The sequence below is a fragment of the Lepidochelys kempii genome, chromosome 9 (assembly GCF_965140285.1).
Source record: "Lepidochelys kempii isolate rLepKem1 chromosome 9, rLepKem1.hap1, whole genome shotgun sequence".
In the NCBI taxonomy this organism is placed as follows: Eukaryota; Metazoa; Chordata; order Testudines; family Cheloniidae; genus Lepidochelys; species Lepidochelys kempii.
In genome coordinates, this window is record NC_136388.1 from 31,869,212 (window position 1) to 31,890,601 (window position 21,390).

At 40.5% G+C, this 21,390-nt stretch overlaps 1 protein-coding gene across 1 annotated transcript in view; it reads left to right on the plus strand.

Annotated features, from left to right (window-relative positions):
• SLC9A9 (solute carrier family 9 member A9) overlaps positions 1-18,837 on the plus strand; it is a 325,848-nt gene extending 307,011 nt beyond the window's left edge. Inside the window, exons 15-16 of the mRNA XM_073359753.1 lie at positions 17,935-18,040; positions 18,501-18,837. Of these exons, the coding sequence (XP_073215854.1) occupies positions 17,935-18,040; positions 18,501-18,722 (328 nt within the window). The 3' untranslated portion in view covers positions 18,723-18,837. The remainder of the gene's footprint in view (positions 1-17,934; positions 18,041-18,500) is intronic.
• Positions 18,838-21,390: the final 2,553 nt, after the last annotated feature.

Here is a 21,390-nt window from a genome sequence, read left to right on the forward strand (position 1 = left end):
ATGATTTAACTGGGAATTGGTCCTGCTTTGAGCAGGGGGTTGGACTAGATAACCTTCTGGGGTCCCTTCCAACCCTGATATTCTATGATTCTATGTTTTGAGGGTAGCTCAAAAACCTTTGTAAAGATCTCATTCCTTATTATAATTGCGCACACTAAAATTATGTTAAAGGAACATTATTAAGGTTGCAAAGTGAAGCACTCAAAAGTTAGGAAATGCTATAATTAAGGTTGCCTGTGAAACCTTAATTCTCACTCACACACACACCCTTATATCTGTGCATTATGATAAATCTTTAATTACATGACCACATACTCTTTTTTTTCCCCTCAGAACCCCTAGTCTGACCCCCCTTCTGCTCATGTCCCTTCCAGCATGTCCCTTTGCCCATCCTTTCTCCACCACCCTGACTCCGTGTCCTAGTGCCAAAATCTGCATTTGGACTCCCAGTCTGAGTACCAGCCTTCTCCTCTCCTTGGCTCCTACTCCCACTCCTACCCATCCCCCCCCCAGGCTCCTTATCCCAATCTCAGTCTACTCCCTCCCCCACATTGCCTGGACTCCCTATCCAAATTTCCTTGCACAGACAGAGCCAGTCTTCCCACAATCCCCAGGCTCCTCATCTGATCTCAGTCTCCCCCCACCCCATACTATCTCTGGGGTTGCCAATTTCGGTTGGATGTATTCCTGGAGGTTTCCTCACATGACAATCTTTAATTAAAGATTAAGCTTTAATTCCTGGAGACTCCTGGACAATCCTGGAGGGTTGGCAACCCAACTATCTCCCAATGGGAAAGTTCCCATTGACTTTAATGGTATAGGATCAGGGCCTAAACCACTTTTGTGCTGCAGTTTACCTATTTGTTAAATAGAGATAGTGATTAGAACTAGTCAGACCAAATGGATGATGGGGTAGGAGAGGGAAGTTGCAAAAGTTTTCATCCTTTTTTCCATAAGTGTTCAAAATTTGAATTTTATTTTTTTACCAGCTCAAACAACCTTCGCTACTTTCCTGCTACACAGGAGCATTATGAGACAAAATTCACTGTAGTCTGTAAAGCACTTTGATGCCTGCTGCTGTTAGCACTTTTTACTAATGTGGCTTGTTCTATTACTGTATATACACTGCCATGGAAATATTTAATTTCCTGGAAACATGTTTTAGTCCAACACACATGACAGGCTGTAATACAGCGCTGAACACAACGGGGCCCTCGTCCGTGGCTAGGGCTCCTAGGCAGTACTGCAATACAGATAATTAATTGTACTGGAGGCTTATAGCTGACTTCCTCACCCATGCTGAGCCTATTGCTCTGCTCCCACAATGCCACATGTAACAAGGCAGGGCTGCTCCCAGAAGAGCCTTTGGCAGTTTTATTTCTCCAACATGAGCAAAACAAACAAAAACAGTCCTTCAGCTCTCACTGCACTATAACTCCCAGAGGATTTTTCCCCTTTGCGCCTCTCAGGATGACACTTCCTCCCCTCCCAGGGACTCTGGCAGTCCTGTTGCTCCTGTGCTCTGTTCCTGAGCACCGCCCCCGCAGGGCTTTTCACGGTGAAGGTCCTTCTCCCAACAGTTTGGTTCAAGTTCTCACTGCCTCCCATCCCCGGCAGTCCTGCTCTAGCTCCTAACTCACAAGATAGTGTTCACTCTTCCTCGGGCCCAGGTGCCCTCTTTTAAAGCCTAGTGTGGATCAGCTGATATGGCACAGGTGCACTTGCCCTGCTCCCTTTTAGAGGGCCAGTGTTACAAAGCTTGCCGGTTTTTGGTCACAGACAACAGTTTTACTTCTGTTGCCAAACCTTTACTTATTTAAAAATGAAAACTCTCCAGTAAAGGCTATGCAATAGAAAGCAAAACAGAGCAATGGGGTAGGGTGGAAAATGTTATATGTGACCGGCATGTCAACCTCAAGGCCAAAGAATAATTTTTCTGAGTCTGTCAGATGCTAGGGATGGAATCTGAACATGATCCAGTTCTGCAGAGCGTGGATGTGGGGGCCAAGTTGTCTTGGTTGACTCAGTGCTCAGAGTGGCTCTGAGCTGTAGGAACAGTTAAAAATAGGGCTCTTCCTGACAAGCAATCCTCATTTATATAGATCCATCCAGGTTATCTGAAAATGACATATGGGGATCTCTGGCAGCGTCAGGTCCAGGTGGTGTAGCATTAGTTCACTCTTCCATATTACCCTTCGACAAACAGAGGGCTGCCTTACAGTTGCAAGAGATGACCTGTAGTCATTCTTTTCTTGCAGGAAAAGTTTTCTGCTTGCCTCACAAGATAAGATAATGTTCCAAAGAGATGCTCCTTTCAAATAAAGTTATGATGTCCAAGCAGATGCCTGCAATTAAATTTTTCCACGTGTTGTGTGACCATATGTCCTGTCTTGGCCGGGACAGTCCTTTTTTTAAGTACTATTCTGGCCGTTCCAACTTCTTCGGAAAAAGTGGGCATTTGTCCCAGTTGCTCTTGCCAACTTGATCAGTCAGCAAGAACAAACGGGACAAATGCCCACTTTTGTCAAAAAAGTTGGGTGCCGGGGGAGTGAGTGGCAATGCCAGCCCCATGCAGAGGGTGAAGGCAGGGCTCGGGTGGGGGGCAGGCAGGGCTTGGGCAAGCAGCAACCCCAGCCTCGCGGGGGCAGGAGGGCTCAGACAAGCAGCTCTGGCCAGCCCTGCACGGGGCAGGGAGAGAGGTGAGAGCTAGCCCCACGTGATGTCCTATTTTCCTTTGGGAAATATGGTCACCCTATCCATGTGTCACGTTCTGCTCACTGTATACTTCATTGACATCATGTAGTCTATTCACATGACTAGGGCAAGCACAATACTGGCCCTTCAGAGGTGCCCCATCAGTAATACAACTTATCTATTCTGTATGTGTATATTCACTTTCACATCCCCTTTCCACTGCCAGAGCAGCATAAATAGGTTCTAGGGTAAAGGGTTCTAGCCTGGGAATTATATCAGATGAGCATAGATAAAAGGCCTTGGAGCTCATTATTCAACACCTTGAATTATCCAACCCCCAAGAATTTTTTAAGATTCCAGTTTGTTTATTTGCAGTTTCTGTCATAATCTTGTTTCCATATTAGTGTAATTAGTGAACAAGAACTCCAGTGTATCACACACACACACTCATTCTTACAGGAAAAGCAATTTCACTTCTTACTAGGCACTATTATTGAGCATTAACCTGACTGTTAAGGAGCCTGTATTTTAAGGGTTACATATTCCAATTTAGGTTTCCTTTAAAACATTTTTCTGCAATTATATGTCATTTAAAACTGCTGATTATTGATTGATTTTTCTTTATTCATCTTGGTCCCAATCTGAGAAATGAAATCATTATTGACATAAATCTGTCTCACTAATGGCCCCACATTGAGCAGATTGTAAAAATGTTTACAGATACAGTGTAATAGTTATACCAGGTAGATAATATTATGGCACTCTTAATCCAATATATGGTGATAATACAGTCATTTGCAATGAAAACAGTTGTTTAAAGGACAGATTCACATGGACCATATAAAGGTTTGTATCTATCTACAATAATACAATTAACCTACTAAAAGCGACATGAATTAATTTAAGAGTCAAAGAATGAAGAGTCTTATGCATTGGGGCAACTCAGGAGTGTGCCCCCTAGGACACAGGGAAACTAGGTGCCTCATATTCCCTGAGAAAATGGCAACTGTGCTCCAGTACTGGAAGACCTTTCCAGCAGGTCTATGGTCAGATGACAACAGAGGGAGCCTGGATAGAAAAACTGTGCTCCAGTCTCCAGGTGCAGATAGGGGTCAGATACCATGGTGATAGAGACTGGACCTAGATAAACAACATGTGGGAATCTGCATGAAAAACAGTGGAGTCCTAAAATCTTCCCGTTTTGTAAAATGTGACACAGGGCAGGAATTCAACAGTTCTGAGGATTAGTAACATTTAAGTCATTACTATCTGATGGCTTGTTTGATGGACTTTTCTCCTTGAGAGGCACGTGAAAGGCATTGCTTTCATCAAGTATAGAGATATGTGATCACAAACAAATACCAGGGAAAAAATGTTATCTGAACATTTTCAAACAGGCAAAGAGTTTCATTTCCTGTTTGCAGTGAACATTTGGGTCCGTTCTTATTTCCCAATGAGGGGGATGATTCCTATAAAAACTGGGTTTAATTTGGAGGCAGACAAGAGAACATTAGAAGCATTCCCTGGTTTCACTCAGGTCCTTTCAATGGGTACACACAACACCACTGTCAATTCTTGGATAGTCAAAGGAATAATCATCATTTAGAAATCAAAGTACCATTTGTGTCAGTTTTAAGACCGGGCTCAAAGCTCATGTCAGCTGAACTCTTACACTAATGATGCAACAGTAAATAATCGTGACAAATTGAAGGTTTAATGTAAGAATGAAATTACAGAATGATTCATTACCTTCCTTTCCTGTCCTTTCCTTTTCAGCAACCAGCAGAGTAGCTGTTGCAGCTAATGTCAAGCGGCTGGCATCATTCCATTGCTTCTACACCCCCACACAAACAAATACTCGCACACTTGATTCAAGGAATTTTATTTTTCAGTGATAAAATCTTATCATGAAACACAGCTTAATTTGCTGTCTAGGGACTTTATTTAATGAAAAGGATAGAACCGGGTCACATTTGTTTGTGCTAATAATATTTTTCAAAGGTTTTAATAGAAAGTGAATCTTGCCATCTTCTCAACAGATTGGTTTAGGATTAAGTTATTTGCATTCACAGACTGTAAAAGTGTGATGCATGAAGTGAATTTAGGAGCATATTCTCCACTCAGTAAGCACATATAACTGGTATTGATGCTACAGGAAGTTCACAATGAGAGGGGCATAGAGCCCTTAATCCATAATTGTTTGTGTTTTCACAAAACTCAGCCTAATTAAGGCTGGTGTCTCTTTCAACCTTGCCACTCAAAAGCAAAGAATTAATCACAACAGTTTTTTAAAAAACAGTGAAGAATGGTCCCTCACACACACACACACACACAAAAAATCTGGTGGATAAGAGCAATGTAAATTAGTCATAGTTAACATTAGTGGCTGGGCTTTTCAGCAGGAGCTGCTGAAGTGTGCAGCACTTTTGAAAATCAGGCTACTTATTTAGGTGAATAGCTATGGATGTAAGAGCCTATTCAGAATCCATGTTGGAAAATCGTAACCATTTCCTACAGGTATTTGAAATCAAAACCAAAGAGAACCAGAGGGAGAACTGTTTACACATTCTCAGAAAAAGAACAGTTTGTAAAATAATCTAGTGACTGAAGGAAGGAAATGGGAAGCAGGAATCCTGGCTCTGCTATTTACTTGCCATGTAGGTGAGTCACAACCTCTGTTCTACAGCTTACGCTTCCATAAAACAAGGATACTAATATGGTATTTAACCTGCTTCACAGGGATGTTGTGAAGTTTATTTATATTTGTAAAGCACTTTGAGGTACTCATATGAAATGCATGATAGAAGTGCAAAGTACAATTATATCTGACAATTTTTCAATATAGATAAAAATCTATTGGTCTGTGTTGGTGTTTATCACAATAATGTCTGACTACTTATATAAAAACCATATAATGTATACAATGGAAGTTATCTGAAGTAAAATTAGTGTTGTGACTAAAGACTGGACAAACCAATTTGGATAAAATAAGAACAGACACAAACAAATAGCAAAACTTTAAACACGGTTGAAATTTAAAAACATTTGTTAACTTATTTCCAGTTTATTTTGATTTTCACATGCTTTTCCACTTCTAGCCTCTGTAATTTAGGAGCATATTCTCCATTCAGTGAGCACAGATAACTGGTATTGATGCTATTCCCCTGTCTGGAAGTACAGTGCACCTGATGTACTGATATAATTTCATTTTTCCCCTATAGAGTTACTTCTTATTTGCCCTGGTATAAGTGAGAGGAGAATCAGGTTTGTGTGTTTATGCCTCTGGATACCATGAGCAAGGTTGCTCTTGTTGTGTGTTCAGCCTGATCAGAAGCAGGAATTACAGGAAACTTCATGAGAATCCTGTTCCTGCAAGATTTCAAATCCTACTTTTTAGTTTTCTCTAAATCTTCTGTAAAATCCATCTCCTTTGTATCTAAGAACTTCCCAACAAACTGGACCTGCATACTGAGGCCCACAGTGGACTTCATGGATTATTCTGCTCTTTATCCTCCCAAATTCTCAGCAGCTCTGTGTCGGGTATACAGGTTTTGTTGTTGATTTTTACATATGAAAATTGACCAGTTATTGTGGGAAAGTTCCGTCAGTACATGGATTTTGCAGTGTGTTCTCAAGGCAGCCAGACTCTGGGTCCTTCTAATCTCCTTTTTCTGGTAGCTCCTTTCACAGCTGAGCCCAGTGAATCAGCATTGCTTTATATCTAGCTCTTAGCCCTTTGTCCTGGGCCGCTGCCTTAACAGATTCTCGATTGCTGATGGAGTTGGAGCCTGACTAGAGCAGATTGAAAGTTTTCCATCAAAACTGTTTTTCAACAGAAAATTGAGTTTTGACTAAATAACGTTTTTGTCCACAAAGAAATGTCTGCTTTCCACAGAAAATAGTGACTTTTCAGTGACAACCCAAAACAGCTCAAAACTGACACATTTCTAGCTGAAAAATGTAACATTTCCATTTGTAAATGCCCTGCTTGGAAGCTGTAGCTGTAGCAGTAGCATGCTCCTCTTCTCCTGAATAGGCATCTCCAGGGCCCAGCAAGAGGGGAGAACGTGGTCTATTATTGGAGACGTAGGCCAGTAAGGACCTCAGCCCATAAAAGAGAATGGGAGCATGAGACACCTACACTGCAAGACCCATGAGGCATGGCGGCAGCATTTTACAAGTAGAATTTTTGGGGTTTCAATCATAAGGTTTTAGTTTTCAGACAAAACATTTTGGTTTCCAATTTTTTGCCCAAAAGTAGAAAATTTCCATGGAAAATTCCAACAAAAATGATTTTTTTCCCTTTTTTAAAATTTGAGTGGAAAATTTTAATGAAAAAAAATTTCTGCCCAGCTCTAGTCTTGACCATTTTTTAAAAAAAAAAAAATGAGGACTTGAAACCGATTTGGACCCAGTGAGGGGACTGGAGTACACTGGCGAGGCACTCACGACAGCCCACACCATTGTGGCGGGTTGCTGCATTCTGCACATGCTGGAGTCTGTGTGTTCCTTCCTGATACAGAGAATTATCATAATCTAGTGTGATGGTGACAAAAATGTGGCTCATAGTGGACGTTTGTGTCTGTGTGTGTGTGTCTGCCCACAGAGTGGGAGGGGCTCCCTTACTGATGCTCCCAGGAAGAGTTCATTTATCTTTTGAAAAAAGTTGTGGTGGTGATGCCACAGCTGTGAGGGTCCTGCTGCTGGGCAGTATAAATGTTATTGTCTGGAGAAGGGAGCTGTTCCCAGGTGCTTCTTCCCTGGGGACTGAGGAAAGGCAGTTTGGGCACACTCCCAGTGGTGGTACTGATAGCAGTTCAATTCATTTGGATAAGGGTTCAGATACATATTTGAAGTTGGAGCACTTATTCAAACTGAAGTGAACTTCTGACTCTTCACCCATCGCTAATTTACCTAGCCCGTGTACAATGCTTCCCTTGTGCACTCCAGAATATCTTGCCCTTACACACTAATTACATGTGTGCATGTGGAGGGAGCAGCATATTGGAGTCGAAATCCTCTATCTGGATCTCAGAGTTGATTTTCCCAATGTCAGAAAGAAGGGGAAATGGTCCATAGCCCTAATTGTACCACTTGCTTATGTTAGATGCAGGAACAAAAACAAAACTAATTTAAAATCTATGTAAATGGTTTACCCAAAGCAAACTCTATGACATCCTAAATGAGTTAAATGCTCTCTCCATTCTGTTGTTGACAAACTTGAAGCTAATGATCATAATTGAGCACAAGAGCAACAGAGCATTGTCAAACTCATTCAGGAAATGCAGATTCACAAACAAAGATAATGAAAGATTTATTAAATGGGTACAGAACAGAGAGGAGCTTAGATGATGTGCTTTCAAAAATGTTACTGAATTGAGTCAAGCAGAACAAAATAACCAGAAGACAGACAGACATTAGCAAGTGTAGTCACCCAGGCATAACACGTGACAACTGGCCACACAAGAAAGGAAGAAATACAAAGACAAATTGTTTTCAGAAGTTAACTAATTAATTCATAGAGTCATTGAGTTTAAGTTTAAGGCCAAAAGGAACCATTATATCATCTAGTCTGACCTCCTCTATAACAGAGCCATTAGATTTCACCCAGTTACCTCTGTATTGAGCCCAATAACTTGTGTTTGGCTAAAGTGTATTGTTGAGAAAGGCATCCAGTCTTGATCTGAAGACATCAAGAGATGAAGAATACACCACTACCCTTGGTAGTTGTTCCAGTGGTTAATCACCCTGACTCTTAAAAGGTTGTTCATCTTTAATTTGAATTTGTCTGGCTTCAGCTTCCCATCATTGATTCTTGTTACCCCTTTCTCCACTAGATTCAAGAGCCCTTTAGTACCATGTATTTTCTCCCTATGAAGGTATAGATACAACTGTAATCAAGTCACCTCCCAATCTTCTTTTCAATAAAATAAACAGATTAAGCTCTTTAACTCTCACTATAAGCCATTTTCTCCAGCCCTTCAGTCATTTTTGTGGCTCTTTTCTGTACCATCTCCAATTTCTTAATATCCTTGTTAAAATGTGGACACCAGAACTGGATACATTATTATAGTACCATTGTCACTAATGCTATGTACAGGGATAAAGTCACCTCTCTACTTCTATTCACTAATCCCACTTATATATTCAAGGACCACATTAGCATTGCATTGGGAGTTTGTCCTCTCTATGACCCCTAAATCCTTTTCAGAGTCATTGCTTCTTCCATTCTTTAGATATTAATTCCTAGATGTATAACTTGCATTGGCTATATTAAAAACACAGTTTGTTTCAACGGGCCCAGCTTACAAGTGATCCAGATCACTCTGAGTGACTGCCCAGTCCACATAATTATTTAATACTCCTCTTGTCTTCGTGTCATCCATAGTATTATTGCAATGATTTTATATTTACTTCCAGATTGGTATTTCCTTTCTCTGCTTTTCTTTCTCACTATTGTAGTATAATTTGACTTTTTAGTCTTTCATTTATCTAGTCCCCTAGTACCTTTAGTTCTGTACTGTCTAAGTCAACATGTTGAAGCAAATTTTCTCTGCATTGCCATATTAAAGACAATTCAACAAACCCCCAAAATCAAGACTACTACCTACAGCAGGTGGATTTAGGAGCAAGTCTTTAAAGTACTAAACAAGCTTTCTGTTGTGTATTCTGAATATTGTTTTAATGGCCAAGTCAAAGGATTGCGAAAGGATTACTATCAGCTAATAAATAACAGGTAGCCACGGGCACCTAACATGCAGAGCATTAATGGACATGCAGGGACCTAGCAATAGTGCTATGGGCTGTAGCACAGGAAACCTACAGCTGGGTCAGTTGCTGGTCTCAATCGCAAAACCCCTTGAGCTAGCAGAGGCCCGGGGCACTGTGGAGGCAGGCATTCACTAGCCTGCAGGAAATACTTTACACTGCTCCCTGTGAGGAACTGCATAATTGTGACGCATCTGGCCAATAGGTGTAGTTTATATGGGCTACCAAATGCATGATCCATTCCTCAGTCAGAAAGATGCTGGCTGCATCACAGTATAGGTATTGCCAAGCCAATTCTGGGAGGCAAATCCAAATAATCTGTTTTGTTACCAGGTTTTCAGTCCCTAGCAAACTCTCAGGATAGTTGAAGTTTAGTCACAAGGACTCATATAATTAGCAGGGATTGTCTCATATACCTACTTATATTCCAGAGAACTGCCTGGTGAACTCCTTCTTCATCCTTGAAGATATGTGCCTTGAGAGACCAAGTTTCAGTTCTCAGTTGCTCATTATCTGTCTTCTGCACTGCTACATTCTGATTCTCCCAGATTTCCTCTACCTTTGCAATTAAGAGGAAGAAGGAAGTGAGGTCAAATTATACATGGTCCTCATCTAGGTATATGCCTGCTCCCCATCTTGCAGGTCCCACCGAAAGGCCAAGGACAATCAAAATCCTTCAGGAGAGCAGAGGGAGGGCTCCTGTGTTGTATTTACAGACAAGATGGTCTGGTGGTCCCTTCTGGCCCTAAACTCTATAACTGTGACTCAGAATCCGCCTACCTTTTGCATCAGCCTATGGAGCTGTTTAAGAATGTTGGGTGAAGGAAGCTGCACCATTCTAAACATGTGTACCCTGCAGACAAAGGAATTTGGGAAGTTAGTGTGCCTTCAGGAGGCAAAATACCCCTGAGTTATCCCCTGGGGGAGTGGAGATCCACATGTTCAGGGCTACGGCTAAATGTCACAATCTAACCCAATGGTTCAACGGGAAGATACTTGGGGACTGTTATGGCAACACCTCAGAGTAACGGATTTAAAATTGGTGAACCCACTTCTGTGCAAAAGAGAATAGGTGACTGAACAGAGCCATTATGAAATATCAAGGGGAAAAAGATTAGATGAGTCTGAATAAAAATGATGGATCTGAACCCTCCCAGACCTGGCACTTTGAAATCTGGATGGGAGTCCAAACCTTCCCAAATTTTAGGATTTCAGATCTGACCCGCTACATGGGAGGTTTGACCTGCAAACTGAGATTTGAAATCAGATCTGGACTGGGCTTTGGTCCAGGCACATCAGTAAGGAAGAACAAACAAAAGCCATGTTCATAGTGATGATATACATTTCCTTAACAGATCACATTTATGAAATGACTATACTGTTCATGTGCCGTTTCTATGGTTTGTATTATGAATCACTCATGATTGGACCTCCGATAGCTGACCTCTCTATCAACAATGAAATACTGAGAATGAAAAATCCTCATGCTTATTCAAGCGGACCTGTACTTTTCCGCTATTTCTATTAATGTCTCCATTGGTACATGCGTGCAGTGTATTGCACCAATAAACAGAAGAGAAAGATGCCAAATTAAAACAAAAATGGCTTTCATAATCTCTTTTTTCAAAATCCATCATTGGAAACTTAATGAACTGTGATACACGAGGTAGGCAGGCATTAAGAAATTGGCTTACACTCTTTGAATCAGATGCCTGACTAATACCTACGTTTCCAATAGCATGTTGAAATAATCCATTAAAAAAATTTACCAAGGCATTTTACACTTTAATCAGACACAGCAATAACCACATTATAGGAGCACTGAATTTACTGTACTGTGGCAGACTCATCTAGTACCCTCCAGCAGTAGCCAGAGGCTTATGTTTTAGACATCAAGGAAAGAAAATAACCCAAGTACATCTTCTTGGGTGGGCAGTTCTGTACATGGGAAGAAGGGGTTCTTTCTTGACCTCTGTAGGTAGCCTGAAGGATGAGATGAGGCAGCCCTGTTGTCTTGCACAACTATAAATGTTGCTGGGTCTATTAGATTATCCTTCCCTTATGAAAAAACTTGCTACAGTATTTGACTCAATGACCTAGTAAGACAGTGAATGCCACAGGCTGACTATATGCTATGTAATGCCGTACATCCTTTTATTTGCTCTAAATTGAGTGCCGCTTATTATCATTGTGTTCACATGTTCTCTTGTTATGGGACAGTTTAAAAGGAAAGATGTTCTCACTATGGCCTTCATAATTTGGAACACTGCACATCTGCACAATTAGGTCCCCTTTAAATCTTCTTCCTTCCAGGCTAAATCATTCTGTTTTTACCGTCTGTTGTCCTGCCATACGTCTAACCCAAGCCATACAACTAACGTGCACACTACAGAAATCTTTGCTTTTCCCCCTACATGGCTTTCAGGCCTTCCTTTTGCTCTCTTCATCCTCCCTTTTGCAACCACCCCACAGCATACTTCTCTCTAGTGTTCCTGTTAGCAAAATTAGAGAGTTGTGCTATGCAGCACCCGGCAGAGAAAAGACAGATGGAGTTCAGAGTTCTGGAGGCCTTTCAAATGGAATGCTTATTTCCTGCCAGGCTGGGGATTAACGGAAAGGCCCTCTGTCCTATAGTGGGAGACATAGGGTAAGGAATCCCATCCGTTTAAGAGGAGGGAGTGGAAGGAAAGGGAAACCCAATGCTATATTTTCTTAAGATAGCAGTAGTTCCTATGCTGAACAAACAGCAGATTGTAGGGCTCCTTCAGCAGAGGACTTGGCTCCTTTTACACAGGAATTCTGCTTTAATCTGCCACTGTGTCCAAACCAGACTTTCCATTGTGCCCATTCTGAGTTTTAAGCTCCTAATGTTAGCATAAAGAGGTTTGTACTTTTAATTCCCAGCATTGCAGCCATTGCTATTATCCCTTTTTAGTGAAAATCTTGTTTTTGCTTGGACAGATGCCATGCTTCATTTTCATCTCTTGTTCTTAGCTGTGAAAATTCAGTACTTCTGAACAAATTCTATCCAAAATATTGATGGCGCCCACCAACACATCATGAGCATTCTCCAGCAGCTCCTATGTATAGTTTAAATATTCCTTCTGAAAGTTATTTGTTTTAATTGCCAGTGGGCTGGTTCGCTCATGGGTAGGATAGAGCCCATCCCCATGCAGCAGGGTATCCACAAAAAGCATAGTTTTCCAATGCCCAATGGATTGGAGCCCTCCTTTCTACATCGCAACCTCAATCCCACAAGAGATTTTTTGGTTGCCCAATTAGAAGATTCTGTGTGTAACGGGGTCGCATTTCTGAAAAGTCTAAAGGAGAGGCTGTAGACATAATCTTTTATTTAGCAGTCTAAGTTCAGAGTCAGATGCTGATCTCCATCGTTAAGATTAAAAATTCAATAAACAAAGATCAGAATCTGGCCCTCAAGGAAATATAAGAGAGGTCCTGGAACGTGTAATTTTTGAAATATGTTCCACAATTATGGCTTCCTTCTCATCACTGTTTTACAGTGCTGATTATCTTCTTCATGGCATCTGATATCTGAAGTCAAGTCACTCTTGGTTCTCCTGGTCCCCCCAAAAAAGAAATGTGTACAATCGTAATAATTAAATCTCCTACCATCATGCCCTGCCCCTCTCAACCACTCAATGTAGACAGGTCCCCAGCCTCTGAAGAGAATTCCTTGCTACAAATACCAGAAGGAAATCTTGTCTAAAAATTTCCCTTTTCCTTTCTGGGACACATCTGCCATGCCTGTATTTATACCCCCAGAGGTCACCTGCTATTGCCTCTCCAGCTTAGTTGGGCACACACAGGCTCTCACAGAACAGTGACCAAACAGTACAAATCAGCTGTTGGCAGCAGCTCAGCCATGCACCAGCTCTCAGCCATATGCTCAGCACAAAGTATGTTGGCTTACAAGTGACACACATACAAATACACACACATTTTCAGAATGGAACAGCTTCTTCTGTAGCCCTGAACATACCATATATCAAAATTGCTTTCTTTGCCAAAGTGAAAATCTAACAAGGAACTGAGATAACTTTTACTTAAGGAAACCACATTTCTGAACATGTAGGAATGATATCTTTCTCTCTGCATGTCTCCTACTAGTGTTTCCTCATCGATATAAAAGAGAGCACCTATGCTTTTATCTCAGTTCTGTGACATAATCGTAACTTACAAAGTCTGCTTTAAATAGGAGTACTAACAAAGGAGACACTGTAGAATAAAAAGCTGCAAACCAGAAACATTAGAGACACTGCAAAAGAGCAAAGCAAAGCTCCAGGGAGTGTTGAACATTCACTTCCAGAGATTTGTGCCTCTGACATAAATTTCATTATATAATGCAGCAATGTCTTGCATATGAAATGCCACACTATTAACCTGTTTATGCCTGGCTTATGTATGTTTAAGCCTGGCTTGCCTTTGCCATGGAAAACTGCATTTTTCCTGAAAAATGGCTGAAAGCGGATTTGAATGGTATGAAAAAGAGTTCCATATTTTATGGGGTGTTTTAATAATAACTGTTGCATAAAATGATACCTTGTTTGTCTTTGGGGGAACTGTGTTTGCCTCGAGACCCAGAGCCATCACTCTTTGATAAGGGAAAAGGTGAAGCTCTCCCTCTGGCCATATACAGGATTTTGTAGGGCTCTGCTGGAAATAATTTTTCTAATAAGATTAAAGTTTGCCATGACACAGTTTCCACACAAGCATTCCTTTGTTAGTCTCAAAGGCCACTTAACGTTGGTTACATCCAAAATATACACATATGGAGAATACTTCAAACAGGTGCAGGCCCAGGAGACACTTCCCCATCATGGTGTGACTCCAGAGGGGTACAGTAAAGCTCTGACAAAGCACCCTTACCAATTCTACCCTAGCCAATACAAGTTAAACTCAAACAATTTTTCTTTTTCATAATTTCATTCGTTTTAATCGCAGGCTCTAGGCCTATCACTCATGCTAAAATCCAAACTCAATTTAAAACCATAGCTCACTCTGGCCTGTATTTTTACAGGTCCACAGGAGCTGTCCAACAGGTATTTCAGAGCTGTGTCCACCTTTTCTATCTCCAAGGATTTTGCTGTTGTAGGCAAAATATAAATTACCTCTCAAAGTCTACAGTCAATCACACAGCAAATAAGGACATTCAAATTGTTACTATGCTTCACAACATGGCTTCTCAAAACTTCCTAGTGAGGCCAGAACTCAGATCATCCTGCTAAAGGAAGAACATAAGAACAGCCATACTGGGTCAGACCAAAGGTCCATCGAGCCCAGTATCTTGCCCTCTGACAGTGGCCAACAGCAGGTGCCCCAAAGGGAACGAACAGACAGGTTATCATCAAGTGATCCATGCCCTGTCACCCAATCCCAGCTTCTGGCAAACAGAGGCTAAGGACACCATTCCTGCCCATCCTGGCTAATAGCCATTGATGGACCTATCTTCCATGAATCTATCTAGCTCCCTTTTGAACCCCATTATAGTATTGGCCTTCACAACACCCTCTGGCAAGGAGTTCCAGAGGTTGACAGTGCATTGCGTGAAAAAAATACTTTCTTGTGTTTGTTTTAAACCTGCTATCTATTAATTTCATTTGGTGGCCTCTTGTTCTTGTATTATGAGAAGAAATAACTTACACTTCCTTATTTTCTTTCTCTCTACCACTCATGATTGTATAGACCTCTATCATATCCCCCCTTAGTCGCCTCTTTTCCAAGCTGAAAAGTCCCAGTCTTACTAATCTCTCCTCATATGGAACGCATTCTATACCCCTAATCATTTTTGTTGCCCTTTTCTGAACCTTTTCCAATTCCAATATATCTTTTTTGAGAGGGGGCAACCACATCTGCACACAGTATTCAAGGTGTGGGCATGCCATGGATTTATATAGAGGCAATGTGATATTTTCTCTCTTATTATCTATCCCTTTCTTGCTGATTCCGAACATTCTGTTTGCTTTTTTGACTGCCGCTGCACATTGAGTGGAAGATTTCAGAGACCTATCCACAATGACTCCAAGATTTCTTTCTTGAGTGGTAACAGCTAATTTAGACCCCATCATTGTATATGTATAGTTAGGATTATGTTTGCCAATGTGCATTACTTAGAATTAATCAACATTAAATTTCATCTGCCATTTTGTTACCCAGTCACCCAGTTTTGTGAGATCCTTTTGCAATCTGCCCGGGACTTAACTATCTTGAGTAATTTTGTATCATCTGCAAATTTTGCCACCTCACTGTTTACCCCTTTTTCCAGATCGTTTATGAATATGTTAAATAGGACTGGGCCCAGTACAGATCCCTGGGGGACACCACTATTTACCTCTCTCCATCCCTCTTATCCCTTGACTGCTTATTTTGCTTAAGAGCCTTTGGTGAGGGACCTTGTCAAAGGCTTTCTGAAAATCTGAATACACTATATCCACTGGATCTCCTTTTTCCGCCTGCTTGTTGATCCCCTCAAAGAATTCTAGTAGATTGGTGAGGCATGATTTTCCTTGACAAAAACCATGTTGACTATTTCTCAAGAAGAATCTCCTTTCACAAAATAAGAAAATAATAGTACTAGTAGCATGAGATATGCTGTTTATAATTAAATACCTACAAAATGTATAACAACTCCCAGAGACCTTTTAGCCTACCTTACTTTCAAAAGGCAACTACCACTGACATCAATGAGGCTGCGACCATTGACTTTAACAAGAGCTAAATCGAACAGAATATAACTAATTGGACAGCTGCTTAACTTATTGATTATCTGGTTTAAACTTCTTGTCCTCCCATTCAAGGCCCTACTGTCCTCCTCAGCCTCCATCTCCAACTTTGTCTTTTAGTGTGTCAGTCTAATCCTCTCCCTCACTGATGTCAGTCTCAATACCCCGTTCATCTGTTTCACACACAAATGGCCCCATGAATTTTTCCATGCTGCGCCATAAGCACAGGATATTCCTATTCTGGGAAGCCAAGCCAATCCCTAATAAAGCCCTTGATCCGTGATGTCCCTAAGAAGCAAGTCAACAATTTTAACATTTAAATAAAAAATCCTAGCCATCCCCTTCCTTTGAGCTTCCCAATGTTCTTCATCAGAGCTTTTCCATCTCTTGATATAATCAAATCAAGACTAGGTGCCTTTCTGACATGATTTAGGTGAACATATTAGATGGGGGTAACTGGGTTAAATTTTACGGCCTGTGATATACAGGAGAGCAGACCAGATGATCAAATGGTTCATTCTGGCCTTAGAAATCAATTAATCTATGACTAAATCTCTACGTCTGCTTTATTTAGCCTGTAAGTTCTTCAGGACATAGAGTGCCTGTGCTTTGTGTGTTGTACAGTGTTAAATACCCTATAAGCATTAAACAAATAACTAATGAAGTTGAGGCACTGAAAGAGTTAACCTAAACACACTTTGTTACTGGTTTGTTCTGTACTTCCATGATACTGCTATAGAGCTCATGGACAGTAGCTTTACATCTGTTCCTTTTATTTTCCTTTCCCTTCCTTTCCTAGAATCTTTAACAAAAGAAAATAGCCAGCAATCCAGAAGAGGAAATTTTCTTCAGCAGAGAAAATAGCCTACAACTGGCTTCCCATAAAACAGTGAAAATTACACTGTGAGCAAAAGTAGCAGAGGAGATAAGTCAACTTGAGGTGCTCTTGGGAAAATCTTTAGTGGCAGATATAAGGACGATATAATTGCTAAAGATGAGCAGGTTTTTCTTTTATCTCAATAAAGCACTTTTGGATGAAAAGATTGGAAAGACAGGAGCAATACAATAGAAAACGCCTGTTACAATCTTACTTACATAATTTCATATAAAGGAGCATTGATGTATGAAGTGTAAAATGAATATGTTGAATACTGAAAATAAAGCATTACAGAAAACAAATTATGCTTACTCCCCAGCTATAAAGAAGCTTAATGTTTGATTAAATACATTTGCCTGGTGAAGAGAGGCATTGATTTTATAAAACACTGAGTGTGCGATTTCAATAAAACAGAAAACTCCCTGTCACTGGATCTTTTATGCAATATGGCTCATACAGCTAAATCTTAAATTGTTTTGTATATCCTTTTGCGTAGGAAACATTTTCCCAATATCACAGACATTAGCTGAAAATGCTAAACATGGAGCTCTTATTATACGTTCCTCTCTTCCCATTCCCTCTTGTCTCTTTTATGTCATGGTGTGTCTAGCTAAGATGGTATGGTGCCATATTTGACAGACTCTGAACATCAAATGGCTTTGTAGACACACTAATCTAAAGTGGATGATGGCTGAATGAATGGACTGATGGGTGTCTAAACACAAGCCATCTCCTAGATTTTCCTTTAATTGCATGATTATCTGCTGCTTTATTATAAAATTATCTGTTGTAATAGAGAAACTTGTTAGCACCAATATACATATTATGGGAGATATTCCTTGACAGACTTCACAGGTATTTGAAGCCCATTTTAACCCATGCTGGTCCACCGCTTACAACAACATTACCTGAATGGTGTAATCCCATTGCCAAACTGCTAACTAGCCCTAAAGCATATGGAGTAAGTATATATATATATAGTGTGTGCATTAAACTTTGTGAATAGCATTTAGAACCTGATGTAAAGCCCATTGTAATTAATGGAAGCGTTTACATTATTAGATTTCAAAGGGCTTTGGATCAAGCCTTTAACAAGACTAGAAACTATATGGCTGTCATTTCATAGTGGCGGATAGGGGTGAAAAAGTACAGCCCCATTTTCAAAAGTGGCTACTAAGTATTAGTACTGTGGCTTTTCGGGTGACCTACTTTAGATACCTAAGGCCTGGTTTCCAATGGTACGCAGAAGGAGGAAACGGTAGGCAGCCCCTTGCTTCAAACTGATAAAAATCAAAGTGAGGTCACTGTAATTAATAGTTGATATTAATCACTAACACTGAAAATATTAAAATGGAATCCCATCCCTTCCATTTCTGGGAAATTGTCACTGATTAGGGTCCCTTTTCCTTTTTAAAACACAGGAGCCGCTGAAGGATGATGACATGGACTGTATCGTGAATCATGATGAACTGACTATAAATTATGAAGCCCCCAATCCTGTTCCAGTGCCGGCACAGGCCAGAATAGACTCACCCCAGACTCCAGGCAAGGAAAACATTCATGAAGGAGACCTTGGATTAGGAGGATGTGAACTCCATCTTGAACACACTCCAGCACAAACCCAGTTGAATTCATTGGCATGAGCAGTACAAATGTAATCACAAGAAATGCATGGAACATGAAGGAATACAAGCCAAACTTATGAGGCAGTGTTGGTAAGAAGCTAGAAAATGTATTAAAAGCATAAATTGAAGAGAATCGAAACCTTGTCAAATGTATCTTCTGGTGCCTGGAGAAATGAGGATTTATCATTATCATCATCCATATCTGCTACACAACTAAATGTAATGTTTTGACAGTGGCAATTTTTATTAATGAAATTGAAGGCACTGTCTGCTACAGGCATATTACAGATGCACTCACAGCATCGATTGTACTTGGTGCGCACATAAAGACACAGATTTCTGAATGTTCTCTTTGTTAATTAATTCAGGTGTGGAGGAGAGATATTTGATTAACACGACCATGCTCAGATGATCATAGAATTTTTTACAAAGTTGCTCCTGGGCAGACATATCACCCATGGGACAGGTGGAAATTTCTTTTGTACAAATGCAAACTTTGGGCAGCTACTTTCTCTGTACAAAGGTTTTAAGACTCCCACTTAATGCTTACAGCATTTGGCATTTTCTAGATAGTCAGTCGAATTGGATGCTTCAGCAAAAATAAGTTTCACACCCTGGGCTGCAAAGGGTTAATTCAGAACACAAAAACTGGGCATTGCTATATTAGCCGTTCAAGCTAAATAAATCAATAACAGAACTTTTTATTATTATTTTGATTGATCACTATGGTATACAGCAATTACACTTATCCCACAATGCATTTGTTGCTATAGCTTAGCAATAGGATTTTATACACAGCTTGTGTGATGGGAACAATTTGTTTTTTGTTGTGTAAAAACATTCCAAGTTTGTATTTTGATTTGAGCTTCTTGGGAGCTGGGTTTTATTTTGTTTGGTTGTGTGTGTATTATATATGTATTATGTATATTATATATATATATATATATATATATATATATACAAAAAATCATGCAAAAGAGTTTACTTTTTAAGATAAGATTTTTCAAAGTGAGATGTGCATAATCACACATTTACATTTGGCACTTAGATATTACAGTGATAAGTAAGATGGTAAAACCTAGATAGACAAATGAGAGAAAGATTTAGGTATGGAAATACCAGCTCTATTTGCATAAATTCAGCATATGAATTCACACATGGTCAGTCATGCACCTAACAGATCATGATGTACCAGTATCAGGCATTTGCACATATAAATTGGGTATTGTGAATGCATGTGCACAGGGGCATGTCTCTAACATTTAAAATCTGACTCTATATCTTCTCAGCACAGGAGTTTTCAGCTCAGATGCAGCATAAGTTGTTTATCGCATTGCTTGAAAGTGTTCCTACCATGAAAGTTAAACCATGAGAGAAAGTTTTGAACAAGGTCATTCTTAACCAAGACATTTCTAAGCCATGGGGGAGGATGTGTGTGGAAACAAGTCATCCCAATGAAACAGTGAATGATCATAAAGCTGAATGGGTTTTGATTCCATCACAGATGGAAACTGAAACACAAACTTAAATATAATCCAGTTTTAATCATTCTTTTCCAGGCTAGGTAATTGCTGGTTGGATTTAAAACTAGACCAGCTGCTCGAAGCATAAATTTAACACAAGTCCTAGGTGCTTTTCTGAAATATCAGAAGCTTAAATTGGCCTCCTCCCGCCCTTAAAATAATAATCAAGGGGATTCAAAGGATGTTAGTCCCCAGAGGGGGGGCTATTCTATATTAGGTTATCTGGAGGAAAAGTGGTGGATTTGCAACTCCCCATCTTGCCAAATATAGCTTGGGGGGCGGGGTGGGGTGAGGGAAGCTGCGTACCCGGGCTGCATGAAGGGATAGAGAAAAAAGAAGAAATGAGGAACATGGTGTTATGCCCTGAAAAAAGAAAAGGAGTACTTGTGGCACCTTAGAGACTAACCAATTTATTTGAGCATAAGCTTTTGTGAGCTACAGCTCACTTCATCGGATGCATACTGTGGAAAGTACACACAAAGAATGTAAAAATGGGTGTTTACCACTACAAAAGGTTTTCTCTCCCCCCACCCCACTCTCCTGCTGGTAATAGCTTATCTAAAGTGATCACTCTCCTTACAATGTGTATGATAATCAAGTTGGGCCATTTCCAGCACAAATCCAGGTTTTCTCCCCCCCCCCCCCCCCGCCCCGCCCCAAACCCACTCTCCTGTTGAATGTGTATGATAATCAAGGTTTAACAAGAACGTCTGGGGGGCGGGGTAGGAAAAAACAAGGGGAAATAGGTTACCTTGCATAATGACTTAGCCACTCCCAGTCTCTATTCAAGCCTATTTCCCCTTGTTTTTTCCTACCCCCCCCCCAGACGTTCTTGTTAAACCCTGGATTTGTGCTGGAAATGGCCCACCTTGATTATCATACACATTCAACAGGAGAGTGGGTTTGGGGCGGGGCGGGGGGGGAGAAACCCTGGATTTGTGCTGGAAATGGCCCAACTTGATTATCATACACATTGTAAGGAGAGTGATCACTTTCGATAAGCTATTACCAGCAGGAGAGTGGGGTTGGGGGAGAGAAAACCTTTTGTAGTGGTAAACACCCATTTTTACATTCTTTGTGTGTATAAAAAGATCTTCTATACTTTCCACAGTATGCATCCAATGAAGTGAGCTGTAGCTCACGAAAGCTTATGCTCAAATAAA